We start from the raw sequence: 25670 nt of genomic DNA, 5'->3' as shown, positions 1-25670 counted from the left end.
GCCCCCTCTTTTGATGTCCTGCATCTCTTTGTGTTCACTTGCTATTCTACTTTTTTAAGAACAACATAGAATTATTACTTCCTACTACAAGAGGAACACATGCTCCAACACCTTGATCAATCCACTCTGCTATTTTCCCTCACACCTACTCTACTGTTCCCTCTCTGAAGAAATACAGGTACCATCCAACTCATCTACCAGGTTGACCTGTCATCTCTTCTGAATCTCCTGACTGGCTGGCAGATGGGCATCTTGTTCTACCCCTTCTCTCAGATGGTGGCAGTCATTGGCCATGGAGGAAGAGGTGGGCCTGTGGCACGAAGAGAGCTAATAATAATAATAAAGTTGGAAAGGACTTTGGAGGTTATCTAGTCCAACCCCCTGCTCAGGCAGGAAATCCTGTATCATTTCGGACAAATGGCTGTCCAGTTTCTTCTTAAAAACTTCCAGTGTTGGAGCATTCACTGCTTTTGGAGGCAGGTTGTTCCACTGGTTAATTGTTCTAACTGTCAGGAAGTTTTTCCTTCCTGAGGTGGAAAGGCCAGTATGGGCAGGACCAGCACGATGCAGGAGAAATGAAGCAAGTCCCAAGACAGGCAGCCTGCAGAAGAACCCTTCCAGGTACCTCTAACTCAGTCTCACCTCTATTTTCCTCAGAAGAGTCTAGTAGCACCTTTTCTGACTGGCCAATTTTATTAAAGGGCATGAACTTTCATGAACCGCAGCTCCCTTGCTCAGATGCTGTCCTCCTAAGTTGTGGGGCAAATAAAAGTGTCAGCCTCAGAAGCACTTATAGTGGAGAAAACATGTTTTTTGCAAATGGTAATGAAGAGAGCTTACGAAACCTCACGCCCTTTAATGTATTGTCTTACTCCACAGAAGATGCTAGCAGACTCCTCCTACAATCCCTATTTTCCTCCTGCCCTTTGCCAATTTAACATGCCAAACTTCCTTGGCCACACCCTCATCACCATGCTGGGTTCTGGCTCTCTGATACCTGAGGCTGAGTGAGGTGAGAGCTGGGACTCCATGGACATTCCCCCACTTCAATATCAGCAGAGTTTAAATCACTGGAAACTCCTAGAAGCAAACGGACAGAATCAGTTTGGGGAAAGGATTATTTACTACCCCATGTTTCCTTTTGTCTTTACTGCAGCCCATCACCTCCACCTGCACCATTATTCCACCTCCTCTTCCTCCTTCCTCGGGCCTCGATTTCCACTTCCACATCTGGTGTCCCCTTTCCACATCTGGTGTCTCCTTTCCCCCAATTCTTCCCCTATTTCTCCCTGTGATCACTCACCTGCCTCCTTGCGATTCCGGATTTTCATGCGCACTCGGGTCCCCGCCTGCCGGAAGACACTCCCAACCTCACTATGGGTCAGCCGGGCTAAGAGACCGGTGTCTTCCTGATGAGAGGAACTCTCTTTGTGATGGGGCCCCAGGGAACTGGCTGAGAGGAAAGAGTAGATGGATCAGTAAATGAGGAGGGCAACCACCCAGATATTTTGTTTCCAAATGTCAATAAATGTCGCACGTTCATTGGAGGGTGATCAAGAGGAAACTAGATGTTAACATTTATCTACAATGCTTTTAGTCGTGGTTTTTTTTTTCTTTTGTAATTTTAAACAACAAATACTGAAGATTTGGGCCCTTATCCCAGACATTTAAAGTCTTACAATGTTAAATAAAACTGTTTAATGTACTTATAGACAACTTAATATTTTCTAGGATTAATTTCTAATCAAAGATACACTGAGCACTGACTGTACAATCATGCTAATTCCTCTGACCACTTAGAGATACTTCTGTTTAATTTTTTTCTTTTTGCTTGTTTGTTCCCTTTTTTCTTTTAAAGCCATTAATACATTAAAAAAAACAGAAATTAGGGAAGATGAAGGAAAACCTTGCTAAATTTTTTAAAACAGTCGACCATTTCAGATCTGGAACAGTACTGTAGTCAATTCAATGATACTTTTATTCATTTGTATAGATGTACTGCCGCTGCTGTGTGTGTTCCTATATCACATGACAATGCAAAGTTCTATCCTAGTGATGGTGAACCTTTTAGAGACCGAGTACCCAAACTGCAACCCAAAACCCACTTATGCATCGTCGGGTGCTGGGTGGGCATGGCCCATTGGGTGGGTGTGGCCCAAGGGTGGGCATGGCTGCGATGGTAACAGCAGACTGGGTGGAACTAAAATGTTCAATCAATCAATTCCAACTTTGCAAGATCTTTTTTTTTTCCATGAGAAGTTGAAATTGACTGATTGTTTGAACCTTTTTGTTTTGTACACGGCGGCAGAGGCCTAAAGCGCAAAGATGTTTATAAAACCCAGCTGAAGGCCTAGGACTGGAGTGATGGTGCGCGTGCCCACAGAGAGGGCTCTGAGTGCCGCCTCTGGCACCCGTGCCATAGGTTCGCCACCACTGTTCTATCCCATCACTAAAAAGAATAAACATATTTGCAAAGTGAGGATCTGGTGAGAACTTTCTTCATGAAACTGTATGACCTGAGTTTGCTAGATTGAAAGCATGGAAGGAAATTCCCTGCAGAAATTTCTGAGAAGCAGGAATGTTATCAGATTCTGAAACAAGAGCTCAGATCTAGCCAGGGGAATCTAAATACAGGTAACCCATGGCTTACAAACATTTGTTTCCTGACTGAAAAAAGTGACTTATGACCATTTTTCATACTTACAACTGTTGCAGTATCCCCACAGTCACATGATCAAAACTCAGATGCTTGGCAACTGGCATGTCTTTCCTGAGGTCATGTGATCCCCTTGATTGACAAGCAAAGTCAATGGGGAAACCACATTCACTTAATAACTGGGATACTAATTTAACAACTTCAGTGATTCAATTAACAGTGGCAAAATGGGGGCAAAACTCACTTAACAACTGTTTTGCCTGTTATCTAAGTAATTTGGTCTGGTTTATGTAAACAAGTTAATTTTATTTGGCTTCTCCCTGAGCAGTACTATGCTGGGTTCTGATATTTAGCCTACACCTCAGCTCTAGGCAATGTGAGCATCACATCTCCTACACCTCTTCTACTAATTGTAAACTGCAGTCTGGAGTAAAAAGCACCTTTATGAGGCTGCAAAATTGCTTTCAGTCCCCTTCTAATTAATTGCGGATTCAGGGGTGGAAACAAGGAATAAGAAGGAGTCACGTCAGCAGATGTACATTATCTGTACATTTGCAGGTTATGCTTTGTTTTTGTTTTTGCTTTAAATCAGCCTGCACAAACCAAGATGCTCCTCAATCCATCTATTTGGGATCCTGGCCTAATCCCATGCTGCCATGTTCCTATGCTCAGATATAATTTCACAAGTATTCTCTGCCCTGACAACATCTCATGCTATCTTGACATTCTGCTTTCCGTGGTCAAGGAAAAGACTAAATAATGCCACTATGGCCTGTGGTTTTTTTTTTTTTAAAAAAACAAACCCAAAAACCTTCCTTCCAGATATATTAAAAACAACAGCTACTCTTGAAAGGGGAATAAGTATATCTAAAATGTAATTCCTTGTACCATATAATGAGGGAATTAGGTACCTGCATACGTGTCAAAGTTTACCTGCCCAAATCTGAATATTTAACTTCACTAGGGTATTAGATGGGAGATTTCCACATCCACATATTGCTGCTTAAATTTGCTGACAAGAAGATCCCCTTAATTTCTGTATTTTCACGCACTCTCCTTAGCTCACAGTAGCCTCGGAACATGAGATCCTCCAGAGCTGTGTAAGAAGTTTTATATCCAAATATATTTCATTCTTTATACTGTTCCCATCTTCCCTTAAAACATTAACAGAATCCACAACAGTCTGAGAATCAGAGTCTCCACTAGATAATTGACAGTCAAGCTGAAACTAAATTAATCAAGTAAAAATAGCAGAGGGAAAATCCCTTACCCAAACTTCCCAAATAATTTACCCAGAGCTAATCAAAGGATAAGGTCTGGAAACCTTATTTAAGTCTCCCAGTGGAACTGCATGTTCACAAGCATACACAACACACACGCCCCTCAACTCTAACTCTAAAATCAGCACGTAGTAGACACTTCCACATCCTGGACTAGCTCCTCTTATAAAAGTCTGCCACTGTATCCCATTTCTCTGCAGTTGCTTTTAGGAATAAATATTTCCTCATAGATGTCTGGATCTCATTTTTATTTATTCTTGCGCAACCCCGCCTTGAGTTGGACCCCCAAATTATTCTTCTGACAGTGGTGGGGGTGCTTCCTCTAACCAATTTGTCTAGAATGTTCCTAAGCCTTACTGCAAAAAAAAAAAAAAAAAAAAAAAAGAATTATGGTTGAATTCAACCTACAATTTATAAAATAAGATTGGCTTCATGATCAAAAGATAAGAAGAAAAACTGCAGCCCACCAGTTTCCCAAAAGATTTAAGGATTGTTCCAGATGATACTTCCCCCCCCCCATTTATGTTTTTTTTTTAACAAAAGATTTATATTGTCATGTCCTCTTTTTTTGCAAAGGCTCCATCTTTTCTCATTTGCATCATTTTTCTTGCAGAATTCCTTACTATCTTTTGATCAATAAGCTTAAGAGGTCTCCACCTGAAAATCTATCCAGTCTTACCTGGGAAAAAAATGCCTAGCCCTCTTGCAGAAACACTGTTGTTCCTCAGATGGGACCCTCAAACAACTTTATACTTTGCCCCCCACAACATGCATCAGGGTGAAAAGACATCAAGCTGCAGAAACTGATTTGTTGATTCACCTGAATCTCAGAATCTACCAGCCAAAAGCAAAGGTAAAAAAAAAAAAAAAATCTGAAATGAAACACTTAAAGAGAATGTGAGGCACGCATGAGAGGGAGAGGCAATCAGGTGCACTTGCATTCTTACTTATTTTCAAATTCAGAACTAAGCTCAATTTTTTAAAAATAAAAATCAGTTCCAGGTTTTCTTTTGGGGGGCATTTATTTGGGGGTCTGCAGTGGAGTAAAAGTATACCTGCTATTGCCGATATTTGCCCAATTGTCCAGCAATATGCCCCACATTCCAATGAATGTTCTTTTCTGCTCCTCATTTACAGCTCAATACCCTCTGATCTTACAAAAGATCTTCACCTTCCTAACATCTTCAGTGCATCCGAACTTTCAAAAACAAGCTGAATGATTTCTACGCTAATAAAATGCCTTTCTGATCATCGATAGTAAACAACCCCACAAGGATTTCTGAACAATATGCAGCTACCGGGGAAACTTGTAAGAGTCCGCTTGAACTTCTCCGCTCCTCCTTCAGTTTTAGTCTTAAGTCAGCGGGACTCCCTTCTGGGGAAAGAGAAAATTTACTTTTCTATTACCCCTTTCTTTCTCTCCCTCCCCCCAAATCAACTGCAAACAAAATGGTAGGCAGTGGATATTTACGTTTAAAGTCCTGGATGTGGCGTAGGACGGTCTGAACTTGCTCAAACATTTTCAGGTAGAGAGAGTGCCGAAACAATCAGGGAAGAAGTTAAAACAGAGAGCTGGGGGGGGGGGGTGTGTCGTCTCTCCCAGCTACTCCTGTTTGCTCTCTGTTCTTCTCTGACCCCCCTCTCAGGAATTTTTCCCTTTGCCTGATAAACCAAGGACTTTCAGGGGAGGGAACGGAGTGGCTGACGCTTAACCTGTTCAGAACCAGGAGGAACAAGTTGCTCTATGCGTGTGGGTGTGTATGTTTAAAAGACAGTGCTTGGTTATTTTACTCTCACATGGAAACATAATTAAGGCTTGTAATTCTTTAAACACAATGTGAGAGACAGGTGCTTTCTCAAATATCAGAAATCAATTGCACTTGCTTTCCCATTCTATTATTCAATCAAAAAACCCAAGGAGATTGTTTACAAAATTACATTGACTTCACCCTTGTTTCACCACTATGCTGGGTTGCTTCTTAGGATTTTTTTAATTCTCTTTCCTGCCTTCAATACAGGCACGCACACGATTTAGAGAAATGTACATTTTACCAGGCCACGAAGAAAGGAAATAGATTTCCCCAACTTAAACTCAAAAATCCACGTGATACTTCAAAATTAATATATTTATTACTGCATGTCCTCACGAACTTGAATCCTATAATCATACATGTGCAATTTTTAAAATGTCAGATGACTGGTGTTTTTGTAGCAACTTAGCTATTCTTCTTAAAACTGAACAATGACTAGTATAGATACATTGAAAGATGTCAGCTGGAGATGCTGGATGTGACAGAGATTGACAGCCTTAGGGTTCTTTTTTTAAGGTATTATTCTGAAAATGAAAAATATGACATGGCATTTTTGATTGCTTTTTGCAAACTTGTGGAGGTTCTGCAGAACTATGCAATGGGAATAAACTATAATAATCATACCAGATTCTGAATCAAAAGCCCTCTTTTATTTAAATACAGAATTTATCAAGGTGAAATCTATCACCAGAATATTTTCCATCACCCAAAGAGAATCTTTGTGATTTGAAGATTATGGTCTTTCCAGCCTCTAATTTGTCCTCAACAACTTTATTGCTTAACTAATTTCAGCTTTTCTGATATCAAGATGGTTGCATTTTTCCTTACTTCTGTTTTCCTCTGAGCTAGCATCCCCTCCCCCTGTATTCTAAAGTAAAAGATTCTAGCTTATTTGGGGAAAATGTGTGTGTTAAATCATTTTTTGCCTCAGCATGCCAGATATAATCTGATACTACCTATTAGTAAGAAATACATTCAATGTACAAAGTCTTCACAATTTTAAAATAGATCTGATGACCACATTTGACCTAATTCCTTTTCTTCCTCTATTCTTTGCTTTTTGTATTATCTGTACTTTTTTGGGATTCCAGATAACCCAGAAACTTGCACTCTTTTGTAACATTACCTAATGTATGTGGAGATTCTCAGTCATCCAGATCATGGCTGTCCCAAAGGTGCTTTTTCAAGAGGCAACTGGACTTTCTTGTTTTTCTTTGAACACGTTTTACTTCAGCTCTGACTGGATGGTGGATTGGATCCCCACCATCCAGTTAGAGCTGAAGAAGCTTCTTGGATGAGAAGCAAAACGTCTTCAGATAAAAACAAGAAAATCCAGTTGCCTCTTAAAAAAGCGCCTTTGGGATTACCTAATGTAAGAATTGTGCGATTGTCTATTTTGTATTGTCTTTAAGTGCCAGCTCGTTTGTTTTCATTTCTAAGGCAGTTGCATCAGCGACAGCAATGAGCTACATACAAAGGTATGTTTTGCAAATATTTGGAACTGATTCAAAGAGCAGGAGTACAACATTTGGAATTTTGGCAAGACCTGGGTGCAGACTATTCACAATATTTTCCATCCTCCTTACCAGCTCTTTCAGCTACAACTCCATCGGTTGTTAGTGCAATGCTACATCCATGCTGTTCTTTCGGACCATCCACATTTCTGGGTTCCCCAGCCCCTCCTGCTGGGCGAGGCCTCCTCAGCCTCTGGGAACAACGAGCAGGACACACAAGTACATTTCGAGGTTCAGGACCCACAAAACTGGTCACAGTCAATGTGTCACCTGGGGGACCTCCCCACGGGTTAGAAAGATCCTGAGGACCACTTTTATTATGAGTGGAGTTGGGCAAGAAATGTTCTCGTCTAACCGAGCAGTTTTCCTGAGGATGTCTATGGGAGTGGTGACCTGTAAGATCAAGAAGGGCAAAGGGAAAATTCCATTAGGGGGATTGCCAACTGCAGAACCAAATGACATAATTAATACTCTCAGCAGCGATTGAAGTGTTCGGCCACACCTCAACCTTGGTATACTTTATATCTGTTTTTTATGTCTCCCAGTTCAGGTTCTGAGTCTTCAACCCAGTATGGTCTACTGCTTAAATCACTGGACTGAGACTATGACAAGTCAGTTTCAAATTTCCACTCAGTCATGAAGCCCACTGAGTGACTATGGACAAGCCCAACTTACTCCATGTGATTGAGGTGAAGATAAAACTGGAAGAGGGGGTATTATGTGTGTCCTCTGAAGTGCTGGAGGAACAGCTGAACACAAACACAGCAAATCACTAAAAGTTTCACTTTTTGAGTCAATACTTGACTCCAGCTAGAGGGTACGATTATAAATCAGTTTCATAGATCTTTGCAAATTAAAACCATCCCTCAAAATAGTATTTGCTAAACTTAGCTTTCAGTTTGAAAGAAACAGATTTTTTCCTCCCATTAATTGATATAAATTTGCACCAGCCAAATCGTGACAAAAATCTGCTTTATGCCACTAATATTATGCCTTTCTTGAACAGAGCATAAGGTGAAATGTGTGTCTTCCATCTGGATGCTGTCTGGGATCCGCTTCTATTTAGCGATGCTGCTGTCTTCTGCATATAAATACATATTTATTTGTTTGTTGGTTTTATTTTGAATTGTATTTTTAACTTTTTTGGTTATATTGTGAGCTGCTCAGAGTCATTTTGACTCTGGAAGTGCCTAAACTGAATAAATTTAAGTTATGTGAATTGGGCCCCATTATACAGCAATCTTTTCTAGTCTCTAGTCTCAGAGTTAACAGTAAATTTTTACAGTATCTAGAAGCCAACACAAAATTGGATGCGGTAATCTGGATGAATTTTACACATAGCAGTTAACATCGACCACAGGCTGATTCAGTTCATGAAACTAAATCTATTCTTTCCTGAAGCTTACACATTTTCCTAGCTGTCCATTCATGCAGCATTACATTTTCCAGGTCTGGTCAAACTATGATTATTAACTTTTATTTGTGGAAGCAAGCTAAAGGAGGCTGTTTTCTGTACAGAAAAATCAGTTTTCAGAATAAATAACTATTACTGTTAACTTGTAATTCACTATAACAGAGTTTTGGTAACCACTATTCCCTGCAACTGTCTTGGCAAGGATTTTCAGAAGTGGTTGCCCTTACGTACTTCCTAGGATTGAGAAGATGTTACTGGCCCAAAATCACCCAGCTGGCTTCATGCCCAAAGCAGAATTCATGGTTTTCAGCCTGGTGACTAAACACTATATCAATCTGGTTCTCTAACCACATTTAAGGATCAGACAACTCCTTGAACTAAGGTTTAGATAGAAGCACCTACATCTGGTTTGCCTCCACACAGGGCTACAGCTGAAATAGCAGAACGATTCTGCTGTCCCCCAAAAATGACATGGATATATCCCTAAATTCTGCAGAAGTTAAGCTCATCTTGAATACCTTACTTTTTAATTCCAAATAGAAACTTCTGATTTCCTCCTTGTGATTTCAAAAGAGAAGAAAAACATGAATATCTCTGGAGTCTACAGTTAGCTTTTGAAATGTGGAAAACCACGATTTGATATTAAATAAGAATATAGGTAGTCCTCAACTTATAATCATTTGTTTTAATGACCGGTCAAAGTTAAACAGCACTGAAATAAGTGACTCATGACTGTTTTTCACACACACCATTGCAGCATCCCTGAAGTCATGTGATTTGGACGCTTGTCAACTAGCTCATATTTATGATGGATGCAGTGTCCTGGGGTCCTGCAATCACGTTTTGTGATCTTCTGACAAGTAAAGTCAGTGAAGAAGCCAGATTCACGTTACAAAGGGTGTTATTAACAACTGCAGTGATTCACTTAAAAATTGTGCCATGATAGGTCATAAAATGGGGCAAAATTCTTGCTTAGAAATAGAAATGTTGGGCTCAGTTGAGGTAAGTTGAGGATTACCTATATATATGTCTCTTCCCTCCCTGATACAGCTGACAAAGTGAGAAAGAGCCTGTGGCCTAGAGGTTAATACAGCTGCCTAACATGCACACAGCCCAGGTTCGAATCTCCGAATCTCTTCTGTCTGGCTGAAGAGAGTTAAGAAGCTCGAAATAGCTATTCCAGTTCTCCCTTTATTCTTTGTTGGCAATCTAAAATGTATATATATATATATATATATATATATATATATATATATATATATATATATATATATATATATGATATATAAAAGCATTTAGTTAACTGTATACTAACATCATTATGTAATCCAGCCTTTTCTAATTTGGTGAACATCAGATGCAATACAGCTAGTCCTCATTTAGCAGCCTCAGTTGGGACTGGCAACTTAGCAACTCTAAGAGGAAAATCATGTGACCATAAGTGGGCTTATGACTTTAATTCATTTTTTTCATTAAGTGAAATAATACAGTCCCTAATTGAAGAATCATTTGACTGTGATTTACGCTTTTATTTCTACCTTCTGTATTAAGTCTGCTTGTTGCAAGCTGGTTGCAAAGTATGCAAATGGTCAGACATGTCAAACTCGCAACGTCACGTGACATCGTGCAACATATCGGGCCGGTTTTGCCATTGTCGGCAATGGGGTGGGCGCGGCTTCAGTATGATGAAACCCGCCTGCAGGCCGGCAGTTTGACACCCCTGCACATGGTGATCAGTGATTGAGGGATGTTGCGAAAGTCATACATATAGGGATTGGTTGCAATTTTTTCCCCCCAACATTGTTACTGGTGCACAAGGCAGTTGGTAAGCAAGAACTGCTTGTACAACTACCCAAATTTCCAGGTTGGGGAAGCTGGCTAAACAATGAAGACAATCCCCTTTGAACAGGTGAAACAAAAACCATGCACACATATTCCAACAGACAGACTGTTAAAATTCAAATGCTGATAGATTGGGAAAGAGGAGGTCATGGAGAAGAATCAAAATCAGTATTGCACAATCTGAAATTTCATTTTTTTAAAAATACAATTTTTGCCCAAAAGTTTTTCGTTGCCTTCTACAATCTTCCCTCAAAAGAATCCCATAACTGGGCCACTGTCCCGTTTTCTCAGAGTATCTTTTTCTCACTCCATGAAGACAGTACTATTTATTACAACTCACTTGTGGAATGAAGTGGCATGAGTGTCACAGGCAAGCCATTTACCTATTTTCAACATTTATACCCCAGTTAGAAGGCACATCCAGCATATAAGCATTTACAATAAAATAGGGCAGCTTCTGATCAGAACCGGATCTGTTGAATATTGTGTGTGGATGACAGCTGTGTTGAGCAATATAAATGCTTCTTTGCAATATGGTACTCTTGTTTCCAGGTTTCTTCTGCTGTAATAATGGGGTGAGCATAAGGAAAGCAGCATTAATGTGTTGAAATGGGTGTCTAAGTCTTAAATGCATTATGGCTACTCTAAGTTCATTTGAGTGCTAGTTTGGTGTAGTGGCTTAGGCATTAGACTAGAAACTGGGAAATCATGAGTTCTAGTTCTTCCTTAAGTATGAAGCCAGTTGAGTGACTTGAGTCAGTCATTTTCTCTCTCTCAGCCCTAAGAAGAAAGCAAGGGCAAACAACTTCTGAAAAACCTTGCTATGAAAAATGCCAAAAATGGAATGGAATAATCCACGTAGTTGAGTCAACACTGACTCAAAGGCACCCGAACCCCACACCAAATCATTTAGAGTTGCATCCCCTACAAACAACAATGGGACTGAATTTGAACCCGGGAAGATTAGCCCCATCATTGGGTAAGTGAAGCAAGCATTTCAAGCAGCAGATACTGAAGATGTTTCTAAGCTCTTTCTTCATTTCCCAAGGACCATGTGTACACCTTTTAACCTCCTACACAGTTCTCAGGTGTGGTGGTGGGCCATTGCCAGTGTTGAAGTTAGAGTCAGCAGGTTTCTGCATATGGGATGGAAGAAGGCAGCCTCTCAAGCTTGGCCTTAGCATCAAACTGTCTTGGGATGGCCTTGGATACATGAATCTTTCTGGTGCCTCCCGATGTAAGAATGCAATGTGAATTACAAGAGATATGCATTCTTCAATAACCAGAACTATGCACCCTATTAGGCCTCAGCAATCCAATATATATAAATGGATGTTTTAAGGAATGTGTCTACCCTACATGCATCATTTTTTGTAAGAAACACTGTTGTATCTGTACTAAGTGTGTAGTGTTATTGCTCTTATAAAAACTGTGGCTAAAGCAAGATTTTGACGGAGGTGTGGTTAAGATCAGATTCCAATTGTGACTAAAGTGAGATATGAGGACATTGTTATTAGTAATAATGGCACCATGCTACAGCCATTTTGCAAACTGTTTGTATTAGTAACTTACATATAAATGTGAATTCCTTGTCTGAGAATTATATAGTGCTTCTTCTCTGGCAGAGAACTTGAACTCTGGTCCTTTGTCACACACACACACCGACCCCCCCCCCCAAGCAGTGATCAGAGCTCTCCCTCCTGATTGCTTCCAGCTGTCAGGATCATCCTAAGCATAAAGGCAAGTGGAGCAAAATGCCAGTCCAGCCCGGCAGAGCTAAGCAAGTGACTTGGGGAGAAAGCCACACAGCCCACTCTTGGAGCTGATGTCGCTCACCTTTCCTTTCCACCAGAAGGATCACATCTCCCGTTCGCATACGCTCCTGCAACACACTCTCCACTTCTCCAGGGCTCAGATCTCGGACGTCAGCCCCATTCACCTTGGCGATGACATCTCCTTCTTCCAGCAAAGGGCATCGCTGCCGGTCCCAGATCTTCACAACCCGAGCCCCTCGCCTGCCTCCACTGAGGGATCCTACTCCAAACCAGGGCCCAGAAGGGCTGCAGGGCAAGGGCACAGGGGTAAGGCGGCTGCAGGGTGGCGCCCGATGGAGATGCCGCTCGGCATGTTCCTCTTCATCGCCCAGGCAGGCTTTGGTGCAACAGCGGACGCTGAGTCCACGGGTCCTGCGTGATGGGGCCGGTCCAGCTTCTTGGCCACAAGCTGGGCCTCTGGGAATAATGGGACTGGGGGGTATAGCACCGTAAGTTGGTGGAGGGCGTCGGGTCAAGAGAGGCTGCCCATCAGAAAGGCAGGAACAAGGTGACTGACGATGGGTATATTGGAGGATACAGTTCCCGTCAACTACTACTACGACATTCACTGCAAGGTGGAAGGAAAACAAAGAGAGCTCTCTTGGTCTATGCACGACAGGCAACAACACAGCATCCTTTGGCCAAAGGGACGGCAAACTGGGCTCCTCCAGCTGTTTGGAACCACAGTTCACCCAAGATCTTGCCACTGGCCATGCTGGCAAGGGCTGATGGAGTGGACATCTAACCTCCACATGATATTCAGTTGCTTAATTCTGCTTTAAGTCAAGGTGAGGGCTGAATCAAAGCTAAATATCTCACCCCAATTTTTACCTCAGATATTTTCCAGTCAAAATCATTTGTCAAAGGCAGAGCCAGTACAGGACAGTACCTGAACTATGTTATGTAATAGATTTAATAACCGACATGTAACCATTTCTAATTTTCCATATTTAATAGCTTATAAGCAATGAGACTTAGTATTTGATGAAGCAAGTACTTAATTGGTGGTATAACATAGCATTTAGTATTTGAAAGTATTTTACAGTGATATGAAATTTCATATAGGTTTATGGTTGAGTAGCTTTAGTAATCCAGTGCAGAACTGGTTGAAGTGGGGTATACATGTGAAAATAAATAAATAAGCAAATGCTTGCTAAAACACAAGATACTAAAACAGTTCAACTCCGAGGCAAAATGTCATATTCACATTCACATTTAAATGGGCAAAATAGGAAATTTCGATGAATTTCAAGTATCCAGATCAGCTTGAGCCAAGATTAGTCACTGCTAGGGAATGCAAGGCTATAAAATGATTACAAACTAGCCATTCATCTGCTTGAGTTTGAAAAGGGTAATCCTGTCCACTTCAGCTCAAATATAAGCCTCAGTGAATTCAGTTGGGCTTCCCCTGCTCAAGTTTATTTATTTAGCGTATGGCATCTATAGAGGTCAGGCAATCACTGATATACAAATGTAGTTTAAATAAAGCATCAGAATATATGTGTGTGCATCTGTAAGTTATGTGGACAAAACAATGTAGAAGATAATATATTAACTAGGATAATATATTAAACTAAGATAAAACCATAATAAAATCACCATAATATGGAGTCATAGAATTGCAATGGGGTAGATGTTATAATTCGATATCTGAGGCAGCTAACCATCTAATTGCTTCTGGTGTGGTTGGGTGAGATCATCCCAGGTGCCGTGAAATTTCCTGAGGGGACATTCCCTCACAAGTAAATAACAGGCATAAGATTGCAACCTATATTTAATATCAGATCTGGATCTGAAAAATGTCTTTTGCTCCAACTGTCTTAAGTCAGTTCCTCCTTTTCTCAGGAGTACCAGAGAAGACTGTAATTAAGGCTGAGAAGATGGATGGGATGGCTGTCACAGAGGCGAGTCATGAAAAGTACGTCTCTCAAGAGTTATATTTCTTTAGGGACTACATGTTGGCAATAGGCAGAAATAAATCCATGCTTATATGGTGGGCACATATAAGCATGAATAGGACATCCTTTCTCTCTTTTTGTCTCCTGATCTAACACGTTTTGTTGCCTAAAAAGAAAGAGATTAGGTCCCTCAACTATCCACACCAAGGTACAGAATTCTAAGCCCACCATGTTATTTTAGTATTGTACATTAGGCAGAAAATCCTACAGGAAAACCCTATCTCTGGGAAGTAAAAATATATTGACAACAAAAGCAATCAGGTAGTCCTCGACTTATGTCCCTAATTGAGCCCAAAATTATGGTCATAAGTAGTGCAGGTTGTTACATGAGTCACCATGTGACCACACCTGACTTTGACCTTTTTAGCAGCAGCTGTTATGCAAATCCACAATTGTCTGCAAGGGGCGTTTTTTGCTGGAAATAGGAAGTAAATGGCAATTTTCAGCAAAAACAACAACATTGTAAATCATGTCATGTGATATAGGGAGACTGCAAATAGATTGTTGGGGGCAATATGCTGACTGTGAACCGCTTAGAGAGGGACGTAAAGTACTATGAAATGGTATATAAGTCTAAGTGCTATTGCTACTGCTAATGCAGGCCAGCTATCGAGTGCCCAAAACACAATCGTGTGACCATGCGGGGACGCGGCCATCAGACCTTTGAATCTGGATCATAAGTAGGCCTGGGGAAATCTGCCATAACTTCCAATGGTCATTAAGCAAGTGGTCATAAGTCAAGGACTACCTGTACTTACTGCTTTTTCATGACACTCAGAATCTATTAGCTGAAACAAGGGAGGTCCGGGGGGGGGGGGGAAATGACATCAAAATGGCAGTGACTGACCTATCAAAGCCCTCCCCCTTTTTTATATATGCTAGAAGAGGCTTTGATCACTGGCCACACTAATCATTTTGGCAATGTTAAATAACTCCCCCCCCCCGCAGCAATTACCTTTGTCTTCCTATCAACAGCAGCAGCCCTGCTTTCTAACACTCCTGTCACTCTTTTTCATGCTCTTCCTTCTTCTGCCCCAAGTGAGCTGCTGAGACAGAGATCTCTTGCCAAAGTTATAAACAGATCACTTTTAGTTGGGGTCACGCATTTGAGATGTCAAAAAAAAAAAAAAAAAGATCAGAAAGCACTAATCCTTTGTTGTCATCAATTTATTTTAAAATTACCCATGAGGTAATTTGGGCTAGTTCTTCTTAAGCCTTGCCCTAAGGCAAGGGTAGGCAACCTTGGCTCTTTTATGACTCATGGACTTCAACTGCCAGAATTCCTGAATTCTGGGAGTTGAAGTCCACGAGTCATGAAAGAGCCAAGGTTGCCTACCCCTGCCCTAAGGCCTAAATGTTGCACTCATTGACAAAATCTCCACCTAAGTAACTGAAGGATGGGCAAGGCCAAACAGTTCTCCTGTGTCAAAATTACCACCCTTCATCCACTTCTGCCAAAGGTGCAGGGCAGGTAAAGAGGAAATTTAAATATCTCTTTTGCAATATGGACAATGCAAGCTATTTTGGCAGAGGAGACCTTTTTTTTTTTTAAAAAAAAATATCTTTATTATTATTTTAATAACAAGATTAACAATTATCAATCTTAAAGACCAAAATTAAAAATACAAATGACAAATACAAAGTCTATCACAATTTTGAAATTTCATAAGGTTTTTCGCTTTAGTCAGGCTGGATGCACTACCCTTCGCAGTCCTTTTTGAAGGTTTTAAGGGTACTCCTCTGTGTCTTTGCTTATGTCCATGTGGTATTGATTTCATAGAAACTCTAAGCCAATGCTACACTGCTGCTTCCTATAATATATAAGGCCTCTAGACTAGCGGCCCCCAACCTTTTGGGCGCCAGGGACTGGTTCTATGAAGAGAGGTTTTTCCATGGACCGGAGGAAGTCTGGTTTTGTGTGCTGCCTGCATCCTGCGGATGGGGCTTTGCTTGTTTGCGCGGCCCAGTTTCTGGCATGCCGTGGCCTGGTGCTGGTCCATGGAATGGGGGTTGGGGACCCCTGGTCTAGACAGACTTCATTTATCTGATCTTGAAGAAATTTCCAGACAGGGATTTGTACTGACTGTTAGTTCTTTTTGATAAGGACTCAAAAATATCCCCCCAAAATATTTTGCGCCTCCATCTACACAATAAATTACACCATTAACTAATCTTGAATAATTGATTATTCTTCTCTTTTACTAATAATATTTTTATTTTATTTTATTATACATGTTTTTATTTGTCTCCTTTTTTTCTCTGATAGAGATGTATATAACAGTTCTTCTATTGGAGATTTTACTGTTTCTGGCTTTATGGCTTTAATAAATTATGTGATTTGAACAAAGGGGAAAAAAATCTACCTTTTATTTTATACTTATAAATAGTAACTAGTTTATCAATGAATTCACTACTAAAATAAGAATACAAGCAGTCCTCGACTTACAACTGGTTGTTTAGTGATTGTTGGAAGTTACAATGGACCTCCCTGTCAGTACTTATGACCCAATTCCAAAGTTCTGACAGCTGCCCACCCCAGTGGTTATGTGACTGCATTTGGTCATTCAGCAACCAGCAACCAGCCCGCATTTACAGCCATTGGTAGTATCCTGGAGTCACACGTCCATGTTTTTATGATGGTGTTGCTGAAAACTGGCATTTACTTCCAATTTTCCACAAAACTGATCATGGAATTCACTCAACAACCGCAACAAAAAAGGTTGTAAAATCAAGTCAGTCACTATTATAGTCATGACTTACAACCGTGGTGGGCAGGCTCCATTAATGGTCATAAATCAAGGACTACTTGTGTATAATACCTGTATTATAATACTTGTATAAGGTATTGTAAAAAAAAACAGTATCTCTGCCATAGTAACAAATATTGCTGCATGGCAGAAGATTCCCTTTGCTTATTACCTGTCCTGCACAAACCCAAAACACTAGTAACTGCAAGTATGAGAAGGCCAAGTATAAACACAAACAATTCATAATTAGCCAGGTAATGCTCCATAAGGTCTTGCTATTATTCAAAAAAAAAAATAAAAATAAGGAGAAGGTCAAATTAAACAGCCTTTTGCCCCCAATTTTAATTCAGTGGAAATTAATCAGAGACAAAGCTGCTGATCCTTTAGCCTCTAATCAATTGAAAATGTGAGCCACATGTTAAAAATGAATTGCCAAGCAACAGTTTCACCCTATATCTCTTTGGTGTCTGCCCTTTTTATACCCTCAAAACTTACCTCCCGCAGCTGGGGTAGTCTCCGTGGCAGGGATGCGAGTTTCACAAGTCACCTGGGGGCTTTGCCGTGTGCTGCAGCTTTGGGAAAAAGGGACGTTAAGAAGGCATGAATATATGTAGACAAAAAAGCTTCTCTTCCATCTCCCCTCTCATTCAAAATCTTGTATCTGTTCATCACCCCACTGAGTTGGACTCACCTAATGCCACAGGGTTCAATCCGTTCAGATCTCCAGTCATGGACATGGGGACCAGCACCCCCCATGACTGCGCCACAGTCAGCACAGCCAGGGATCTCACTTCGGGGGCCCAGGTTGAGCCCCCCACATCCAGATGGGGGGCTTTGCAGGGCCCCCAGAGGTTGCTTTACTTTGTCCTGTGAGGAGACACTGACATGATTCAAAAGGTATTTAACATGAATGCTATTTTCAGATGCATTAACAGAGGCACAGAGTCCAGATGAAGGGGAATAATTGTTTTGCTCAATTCTGCCTTGGTTGGATGCTACTGGTGTACTGGGTTCTGCTCTGGGCACCACAGTTCCAAGAAAACAATGGCCAGTTGGAGCAAGTCCAGAGGCTGGTGAAAAATCAGGAAGCCAAGCCTTACGAGGAATGAATTAAGTATCAGAATATGTTAGCCTGTAGAACAGATGTCTGAGAACATGCTCAGATATATTTACAATTTTTATACAGAAGAAGGAGTAGAGTTATTGTCTATTGCTACAGAGGGCAGGACCAGAACCAGTGGATTAAAATTTGGGGAAAGCTGATTCAGCCTAGAGATCAGAAGGAACTTTCTGACGCCTGTCTATGGAAATGACTGTCACATGAACTGTTGACTTCTTCTCTGTCAAAAGTCTCCAAACAAAGGAAAAAATCATCATCTGTCAGAGAGGGTCTGGTGGATCCTGCACTGAGAAGGGAGTTGGAGCAATAAGGCCCCTTCCAACTCTATGAATGGAGACGGTGGTAGCCAAAAATAGCTCATAAGCCCTGATTTTAAGACTCATACTTGTTAAACCTGTGCAACAGGACCCAGCAACTACATTGTGGTCTGCTGTTTGCTTGACTATCTCCTCACCACCATCTAGCCTGTGAAAACCAAAAGCAAACAAAAAAGAAAGAAAAAAGTTTGCTGAAGGTACAGGACTCTACAATTATCCTGCCCCTCACCCATAAACCTGCCCAACGGGCATATTTCCAATTGTCAACATTATTTGCATTTCCATGTAGTGAAAATACATCATATGTATATGATATCCACATATACCAGCGGACATCAGTGGAGGTCCTGCACTGTTCATTGGTACACAAGTAAAACCCCTGACAAGTAACAAAGGAAACATGGAGGGTAAAAGATATCACAAGCTTGAGTGAGTAATCAAATCACTGGGAGATTCAACTGGCTCTTGTTCTGGAATTGTATACGGTTTGTGAGCTGCACTGCATTATAACCACATCTTGGGATAATGCACAACCAGACCTTTACTCATAATTTGAAGCCATGAGCCAACAATGTTGTAAGTGGACTAGAAGCTACACTGATTTTTTTTTTGGGAGGGGAATCCCAGGACCATAGTGGGTGATGCAAATTAGATAGGGATGATTTTCCCTCTTGTTTGGAGAAGAGTTTTGGCACAGAGGGGCATCATTGTTCTTTAAACTATGTTAATCCCACTGTAGGATGTACACTATAGCTTTTCTATGATATCTGCCTCAAAATGGTGAGAAATTGGGCCACTAAGTTTCAGCAGTAAATGGCCTAAAAAAGCTCCAAATATTGCAAAGAAAGAACACCATAAACTGATGTTCTGCAGTGAATAAGTGATTTCAACACATCACAGTAAATCAGCAGTTCTCAATCTTTGGGTCGCAACCCCATTTGGGGTCAAACGACCATTTTACGGGGGTCGCCAAACAACGCGATCTGCCATTTTTTTCCCTCAGGGGGCGGCGCCGCGCATGGGGGCGGCGCGTCCTTATGACCGGGGTCGCCGTATAAAAAGGTTGAGAACCACTGCAGTAAATCATGATCAAAGAGTATTATATTTCAGCATTATGCAGCCACTGTGTAGGATGGTATCTTTTTGGTATGCTCCAAATATTTAATGAAGTCCTGCCCCAGAGTTTACTTTTCAGTATGCACAAGACATAAGATACTACAGGAAATAGAAAGGCAGCTATTGTTGAATTCATCACATGTATATTTGGGATAAGAGTGTTATAGCATCTGAGATGAATGTGTGTGTATGTGTGCATGTTTGTGTGTGTGTATTTAAGAGCTTTAATTTTTTTATTAAGTTATTTTTGTATGTTGCTATTGTGAGTCATCCAGGATTATATTCTATAAAATGGGAGGCCACATAAATCTAATGAATGAATAAAAAAAATAAACAAGTGTCCTGAATTTATAGCTCCTCTCTTTGCAGTGGCTCGATAGTATGAAAAGATAATCAAGTAACTGCATACAAGCTATGTTGTCACAAATTATATACAATATAGCAGATATGTCAAACACAAGGCCCAGGGGCCAGATGCAGCCCGCAAAGTTGTTTCATGTGGCCCGCAAAGCCATCCTTGAAACAGTGAGGGAATGGCCCCCACTACCTTGGCCCTGGCCCAGGCCAGCCGGGAGCCAATGTACAATTTTGTGGTGGCCATCTAGGCTGAAACACATTCAGTCTTAGCTCCATAAGGCCATTTGGAAACAGCAAGGGACCGGGCCCTGCCGTGTCAGCCCTGCCCCCTGGGTGCATGCTAGGGAGGTGTCACCTTTTGTGAGGAATGAAGAAATGCACCATTGCCTGGAAGTGGCCAGCAAATAGCCCTGGCCTACTTCACCTATTCGGCTTGATGGGCTCTCGGGGAAGGGTTTCAGCAAGCTCTTCCAGTGGACTATGCCTTGGCTCTTACCCTGGTCCCACCCCCTTCTGCCAGAGACCGTCAGATCTGTCGCACTCCTGCCCAGGCCCTCACAGGCACCCTTGACATGAATGATGTAGAGCTGGCCACCCCCACCCAGTAGGCCACACTCACTCCAGCCACGCCCACCCTGGCCATACCTACCCGGCCCTCCCAAGGACAACCGCAATACTGATGTAGCCCTCCATGAAATTGAGTTTGACAGCCCTGCAATATAGTGTAACACAATCATTCCCTCTTCTTATTCCCCCTCCTAAGGGGGATCTGGCTGGCTGACCTTGGGTCATTCACTCAGCCCACCCCACCCCATAGGATTGTTGTTGTGGGGAAAAGAGGAGGAGGGAGGAGAATCAGGTATGTTTGCCACTTCGAGTTACTTACAAAGTAATAAAAGCGAGATAAAATCAAATAAATAAATAAATCCCTCTAAGCACCATTATGGTTCAAGATCATTGGCAGAGCATGAAATTTCAGGGACAAGAGCCTAGAGTCCATTCTAGTCCAAAGGGTTGGGAAGAACAACTCTCAGTCTAAAATAATGGGAACTTCTGTCAGTCATAAGACCCAGAACCCATGATACATATACTATGGTTTAGCAAACAACTTCAGCTTTTGCTATTGCCAAAGATCTCTTTTTGTCTACTAAAACATAATTATTGTATTATTATTTTTTTAGCAAAAAGCTTCCAGATCATCCTAAATAATATTGATAGTATCACTATTATGCTAACAAGTATTTTTCTCATATACAAGACATCCCTCACCTGTTTTCTACATATACAGTAAGACTTGTCCCACATTCTGTGCTCTTCCTGTTGAATTATGATACAGCATCCATGTCATGGCTATGCAGATAAGGGAAATTAGTTTTAAGAGTCATTATAGCACGCTGGATAGAAATCTGGAACCAGGAGAGAAAAAAATCTGGGTGCAAATTCCCATTAGCCACTGGTTAGCCATAAGCCAGTGATCAACCAATTTTCAGTCAACTATATCTTAAGTTATTATGAGGAAAAAAGAGAGCATGGAGAGGACTATGTTTGTCTTAGAATAGGCAGATGGGAAACAGAATTGCCCCATGCCCACCAGAGACAGAAAGCAAAGGCCATCTATATGGGGCATTGTCTTCAGTGCTCCTTCCTTTCTTCCCGTTGCCAGTTACTTATACTCTCCCCAGTACTATAAGCCCAAATATTCGGTATTGGTGGCAACAGCCACAGCATTTAAAGATGCCAAACTCTGACTGAGCAATAGGGAATTGGACTTGATAGCAATTAACCCACCATTTTAAAACCACCCAATTTTCCCATCACATTATGGTGGAAAGGGGAGACTGTCATAGAATCTATAGATCTGAAATCCAGATACCAAGTAAGAGGTCAACTTGAATTTGGACAGTAGATAGCAGCAGAATCCTGAACAGATGGACATACTTGCCTTGCCAACATTTTCAACTGCTTTTGGAAATATTAAGACTTCCTGAGCAGGGACAACCATAGGGGGAGGTAAATTAAAGATGTGCAATTTGACTTAGATTAGATTAGATTAAAACATTTGAATGAACTCAGAAAATGAATCTATTCCATTCAGATCTAATTTGATATGGATCACATCTCTAAAAAGGACCAACTTAATTTGGACCAATTTGGAACATTAAAAATATCTGCCCATTCTGGGTAAGGAGCTGACTCAGTCTATATAGAATATTCCCCCATGTTTAATCTAAATCAGGGGTCCCCAACCTCCGGTCTGTGGACCAGTACCCGGCCGCAGCATGCCAGCAACTGGTCCGCACAAACAAGCCAAGCCCCATCCACGAGATGCAGGCAGCACACAAAACCACATACCCTCCAGTCCACGGAAAAACCTCTCTTCATGGAACTGGTCCCTGGTGCCCCAAAGGTTGGGGACCTCTAATCTAAGTGTAACAAATATAAAAATATTTAGATTAAATGCTACAAACATGTGAAACACACTCTTCAGTTCAAGAAATAGAGGCTGCCACACTATAATCAGACAACAATTGTGATAATTCTGTGATAATACTATTATAAAACACTTAGGAAAATGTTTGGAAATTCTTATGCCAATCAGTTGCTAACATCATTAAATGAAAAAAAAAGATTTGTACGAAAGAGAATGGCAGCCTGAAAATTTTCAAACGGCTTTGGGAAAGGCAATTTATGGCAAAAGTAGGCCACCCAATTCTGGGAGGCCACACATGGACCTAAATCTAATTTTTGCAACTCCTAGAGAAGCCCCCAAATTCAGTGTTGAGTCTTTTTAAGCAAAAGAACACTAATAAGCACATTTACTCTGAATGGTCCCCTTCCCTAATAAATAAAAAAAAAATAAAAAAAATCAGGCCTGGCATTTTTGCTCTGTCCCCTCAGGTAACATTTCTATTTTACTGCTATGCGCTTTTAGAAGCTGAAAAAAACTGTTTAAAAATGAAGTGTGTTCACAAAATGAAAATCAATTCCCTAACCCTTACTCACAGTATGTGGGAAATGATTTCAGTGATCTCCCATATATGCCTGCAGTTAGGAAATTAGGCATTAGTGAAGAAAAACTAATTCTTGTTCCTTTAGGAGATCATTTCTGGTATTAAGTGGATATAGTGGGCATTAATATTGCATGTGCCTGACTTCCTTGCATTCATAATACATTTTAAAGGAGTCCTTCTGCAAAGTTATCAACATATAGGCCTCCCTACATATATTCAGAAGCCTTAAAATATTTATCAAATTTATATAGCCGTCCATCTCACAAGTGGTAGGGTGTTTTTTTTTTTTTATTCTTTAGATCTTGCTCTGAACACATGGAGATCAGGAAGGCGTAATCCCATTCCTTCATCTCTGCATGTTCAAATAAATCTGAAAAGGATTATACAATGTGTAGAATGAAGTGGAAAAGCTTTTTCTGGACTGGATTGCTCCAGCCTGCAGATGAAGCAATTACATCCACATTCTATCATTAAAAATTTGAGCTTCTGCATACTGAAAGCTGACAGGTCGGGGAAAAGCTTTTTAGCTAGTCATCTTTCTGACTAATAAATTTTCTATGTGAAGGGAGCTGAAATCTTATGGAATGTAAGAAAAACTAGCTTAAGCAGGTGCTAATCTTATACAGCATAGTGGTTATAATTTTATGCATAGGTTACTAAATTTTCCTAAGACATATTCACTAATAAGTTTAGTGAAGCCAACCTTTCTAAGACTTGGTACACAGCGTGGTGGTCAAGAGACAAAATAAATATTTCAGTTAAATTTTATTCAAATCTCACCACGGCCATGAATGTTTTGCTATTGCACTAAAGCAATATACAGGAAATACTTTCAACACTACAAAAATAATGAGTGTTATGATTACTTTCATGTTTCAAATATTTTAGTTTTGACCGTATGCTGTTCCACTAGCCAAGCTTGGACGACTTAAATGTTTTGATCACCTACAATCCCCTAACTTGGGGGGGGGGATAATACATTGAAAGAATTCTTGAGAATGAATTACATATATCTAAAAAAACTGGTGAAAGGCAGAATATGGGTAAATAATACAAGCATAATTTAGCCACAGGGTTCAGGCAGGCAGGTAAGCTAAAGGTAAGTATCAAACCATTTGTTTTCTATGTGTTATACCTGGAAACAAAGTGATAATAACTTTTGGGACGAATCCCCAATTCCAAAAATCCTCTAGTGTTTCTAATAACCAGTACTGTACTGCAGTGACTCCCACATTTTTCCTTATCAGCCGTGAGATCACTAGATGCATACAAGAAGATGATTTTATTTCAGCTCACCTATTACTGTTATATAGACTAAATGTACTGTCTGAGTGGAGAACATCCCTGCAATCCTTTGGACTCCTTTGGATGTCATTCCCTTGAGTCATACATGCATCATGGTGTGACAAAGATCAGCACCCCACTTTCGGAAACCAGGCAATAGACCAAATGTCCTGGGACCCCTGGAAAGGAAACGGGTTTTATCAGGGACCTTAGGGGGATGCTCTGGACAACAGGAGACCACGGATGCTGTGAAGGTGGACGAGAGGAGGTTGCCTGACTCCACGTGCAGGCCTCTGTCCTGGCAATCATGACAGAGCTAAAGCCATGTTCCCAGAGGATGGCTAGTCCCTGTTGATCCCTACCCTCTCTCCACCCAGATAACAAGTTCCAAAACGTTGCAGATAAAGTAGCTGGCCCATGTGTGCTTGCCTGTGATAAAACCCGACAGAAAAGGACACTATACTCCCCCCACCTGATTCTCCCCGGCCTTGTCCCATCTTATCCATCGCTATTCTTCCCCTGACAAATCCTATCACTTTTCCAGTATGCCATAATCCATCCAGCTTTCTCTCTCTCTTTCCTTTTTCGGTCATCCTCGCGAAGGGCAGCCAGCCAGCCAGCCAGGCAGGGAGCCACCTTTCTCCCACAAAGCCCCACTCTCTCTCCCCCATTCCACCCGGGATCTTTCGCTTCTCGCTCTCCTGCAGCCTCCCTGCAGCCAGGACAGCCTGGGCCATCCAGCCAGGACAGGTCATCCTCCAGCTATGGCCCTGCCGGGAAAAAGAAATCGCTGAAGGGGACGGATATCCTTACCTCTTTAACGGTCCCCGCCGCCAGCGCTGAAGCCGGTTTTGAATCGCCTGTCTTGCACGAAGCCCCTGTGACGGGGATGGCACCGGTAGTCGCGGCGGCGGGATCCAGAGCGGCTAGGAGCCACCTCGCTGCTGAAGCTGCCCTAAATAGCAGCAGTGAGCAGGGGAGGGACCATCGGTTGTAGCCATGACGACGGCGATTGCTATGCTCCTTCTCCTCCCCGACTGAAAAGGAGGCCCGTGGAAGCGGGAAGAGAAAAGAAGGACGGATGGGCTGGCCAATGGCAACATCGCAGCAGCAGATAATCCGCAAGACCAGGCTCTCCTTTCCTAGGAGCCTTTTTCCCCACCGATGTCACGCGCTTGCTGGCCTCTAGGGGCCGCTGACGCGCGTCGGGAGTACTGCCTCCCGTGGCAGCCTTTTATTATTAGTTAATTACATTATTACAATTGACTAATTATATTATTAGCATGCGTTACGTTTCTGTTTTTGAAGACCTGGTGCGTTTTTCCCTTCGCATCTTGGGCAGAACTGAGGCATCTCTACAGTAAATCGCAAGCGCAATTATGAATTATCCTCATGACGTCGAATCACTCAGCCCTTCCTTCCAACGTTA

General features: G+C 41.5%; 1 protein-coding gene across 8 annotated transcripts in view; it reads right to left on the bottom strand.

Annotated features, from left to right (window-relative positions):
• MAGIX (MAGI family member, X-linked) overlaps nucleotides 1-25348 on the bottom strand; it is a 35225-nt gene extending 9877 nt beyond the window's left edge. For 2 of the 8 annotated variants that reach the window (XM_039324464.1, XM_039324465.1), the window contains exons 1-7: nucleotides 21216-21296; nucleotides 17728-17903; nucleotides 17532-17608; nucleotides 12354-12899; nucleotides 7334-7654; nucleotides 1304-1453; nucleotides 998-1080 (exon numbers count right to left, since the gene is read on the bottom strand). In XM_039324464.1, the coding sequence (XP_039180398.1) occupies nucleotides 998-1080; nucleotides 1304-1453; nucleotides 7334-7654; nucleotides 12354-12899; nucleotides 17532-17608; nucleotides 17728-17903; nucleotides 21216-21251 (1389 nt within the window). In that variant the 5' untranslated portion in view covers nucleotides 21252-21296. Of the gene's footprint in view, nucleotides 1-997; nucleotides 1081-1303; nucleotides 1454-7333; nucleotides 7655-12353; nucleotides 12900-17531; nucleotides 17609-17727; nucleotides 17917-21215; nucleotides 22193-24253; nucleotides 24421-25054 lie in introns of those variants that run through there. The other 6 variants (XM_039324459.1, XM_039324461.1, XM_039324462.1 and 3 more) reach the window with 6 other exon arrangements.
• Nucleotides 25349-25670: the final 322 nt, after the last annotated feature.

This window comes from Crotalus tigris, unplaced genomic scaffold (assembly GCF_016545835.1).
Source record: "Crotalus tigris isolate CLP2741 ecotype Arizona unplaced genomic scaffold, ASM1654583v1 scf7180000024301.445443, whole genome shotgun sequence".
In the NCBI taxonomy this organism is placed as follows: Eukaryota; Metazoa; Chordata; class Lepidosauria; order Squamata; family Viperidae; genus Crotalus; species Crotalus tigris.
Note: the sequence above shows the minus strand (reverse complement) of the source record. Positions and strands in the feature narration are given on the sequence as shown.